This window comes from Austrofundulus limnaeus, unplaced genomic scaffold (genome assembly GCF_001266775.1).
Source record: "Austrofundulus limnaeus strain Quisiro unplaced genomic scaffold, Austrofundulus_limnaeus-1.0 Scaffold640, whole genome shotgun sequence".
Taxonomy (NCBI): domain Eukaryota; kingdom Metazoa; phylum Chordata; class Actinopteri; order Cyprinodontiformes; family Rivulidae; genus Austrofundulus; species Austrofundulus limnaeus.
The window spans coordinates 308,286-310,301 of NW_013953042.1; the positions used below are offsets into that span (position 1 = coordinate 308,286).

A 2,016-nucleotide genomic window follows, 5' to 3' on the forward strand; every position below is an offset into this window, starting at 1 on the left:
GCCTCGCACCGAGGACCTATCCACGTCATCATTTACCCAGAATGCTTTGTGTGGGAATAAAATGGCTCTGCCCGTCCATGTTAAAATATATTTTTAAAAATGTACAAAACTAAACATCCTACAGTATTTTTACAGTCTTTATTTTACAGTTAAAATATATGTTTATCATATAAAGTCTAATGTTACAACTAATCGTGGATCCCTTTCAGATTATTTCACAGCTTAACAGGTGAGGTGGAAAAGTTGATTTTAACTGTCTTTCATACAGTATGTCTTTAAGAACTCTGGAAAAATAAAGTTTCAGCCTGACAGGACTGATGATGTATTATTATTTGTATAGATTTCTCTGGCAATGAAAAATATAAACCATGGCTAGTAGATACACCCAGCTGTTAGTAAATACAGCTGCAGCTAGCTGTAGCACTTCAGCTGGAACACTTATAGGATAACATTTCTGTCATGACAAGCATACAGTGTGAAAGTGACAACAGTTTAAAGGTTTATGAATTAGCATTTGGAGAGTTAATGTTCTGGACTCAGTCCTCTTTGGTCTCTGCTTTAATAAAACTATCATCAGCTCCTCAGTCTGATCAGGAAATAAATGTATTTCTCCAGAGGAGATCACTCAAACAGCCATCTACTGCTGCTATGATTTGTTTGAAACATTTCTACAGAACCCTACACTGAATGTCATTTTACTAAACGCACAGAAGTAATGTGATTTTAAACTCCAGTTTGGTTTGATGTGTCCAGATTCAGACCCACATCCAGCCTCACGCCATCATCATCCTGCCCAACACCGACGGCATCGAGCTGCTGGTGTGCTACGAGGACGAGGGCGTTTATGTCAACACGTACGGGCGAATCACCAAGGATGTGGTGCTGCAGTGGGGCGAGATGCCCACCTCAGTGGGTGAGTCCCCCACACCCACAMCCACAGCCACTTATTCATGCAGCTGTTGGTTAAACACCAGGAAATGGGTTTGATTCTGGGCTCACCTGCTCCTGAGCAGAAATATTGGTGGGGCAAACACTCAAAGCAATAAATAAGTGAGAATGAAACACTAAAAATGATTTTAAATGCTGTTTAAAATGGTCAAAGTTGTAGAAAAGCACAGAACAAAACAATACACATAAAGCTAAGTGAATAAATAAATTGCATGTATTTATTAGGAGGAGTGAATGTACGTTCAGTGTGTCTGTAGGGTCAGCTCTGTTATCCACCTGAATTACATGTTCTGGGGTTCGTCTGTTTAAGTTGTACAGTATACCACTGTTTGCTGCACTGTGGATAGAGGAACAGAGGGATGTTTTCTTTGAAACGATGCTCTAACTTGTCCGCCTCTCTCCAGCCTACATCCGCTCCAATCAGATCATGGGATGGGGGGAGAAGGCCATAGAGATCCGCTCGGTGGAGACGGGCCACCTGGACGGAGTCTTCATGCACAAGAGAGCCCAGAGGCTGAAGTTCCTCTGTGAGAGAAACGACAAGGTGAGACTTCCTGTCTGAGTTTTTACAGCTCGTCTGTTTGTAGCTTTTATATCAGAGTGAACTGAGTCAGTGAGTCAGACAAACATTTAAACTGAAATAATTGTTTCTTGTTCTGGACTGTATTATTAAGTTATTTGTTTAGCCTGTGTTTGTTCGTCTGTAGAATGAAGCTCAGTTTGTTCTCTTTTTTCTGGACATTTTATCCTGTTAGTCCTGAAGGTAGGATGATTGAAGTCATGCTCCCTGCAGGACACAGAGGTTCCCTAACCATGACTGGTCCAATTTACTTGTTTTGTGCAGCAAATTAAAAGAGGAAGTAAAATAGTACAATAATATGATTTATAGACTGTCTGTGCACAGTTTCAAACAGAACAATGACTCAGATACAGTTATTATGGACATGTAAACATCATTTATTGACCTCAGATTTTGTGTGGCAAGAACTTCCTGTCCCAAGTCATGACAAAAATTAATATTTATATTTAGTTTAGTTTAGTTTAGTTTAGTTTATTTCAGACAAACCT

At 39.9% G+C, this 2,016-nt stretch overlaps 1 protein-coding gene across 1 annotated transcript in view; it reads left to right on the plus strand.

The window, feature by feature from the left end:
- The window catches only part of LOC106531478 (mitogen-activated protein kinase kinase kinase kinase 4), a gene marked incomplete at its 3' end in the record, with an annotated part of 193,726 nt that extends 192,234 nt beyond the window's left edge, over positions 1–1,492 (plus strand). The window contains 2 exon segments of the mRNA XM_014027356.1: positions 808–913; positions 1,353–1,492. Of these exon segments, the coding sequence (XP_013882810.1) occupies positions 808–913; positions 1,353–1,492 (246 nt within the window).
- Between the last annotated feature and the right edge of the window lie 524 nt (positions 1,493–2,016).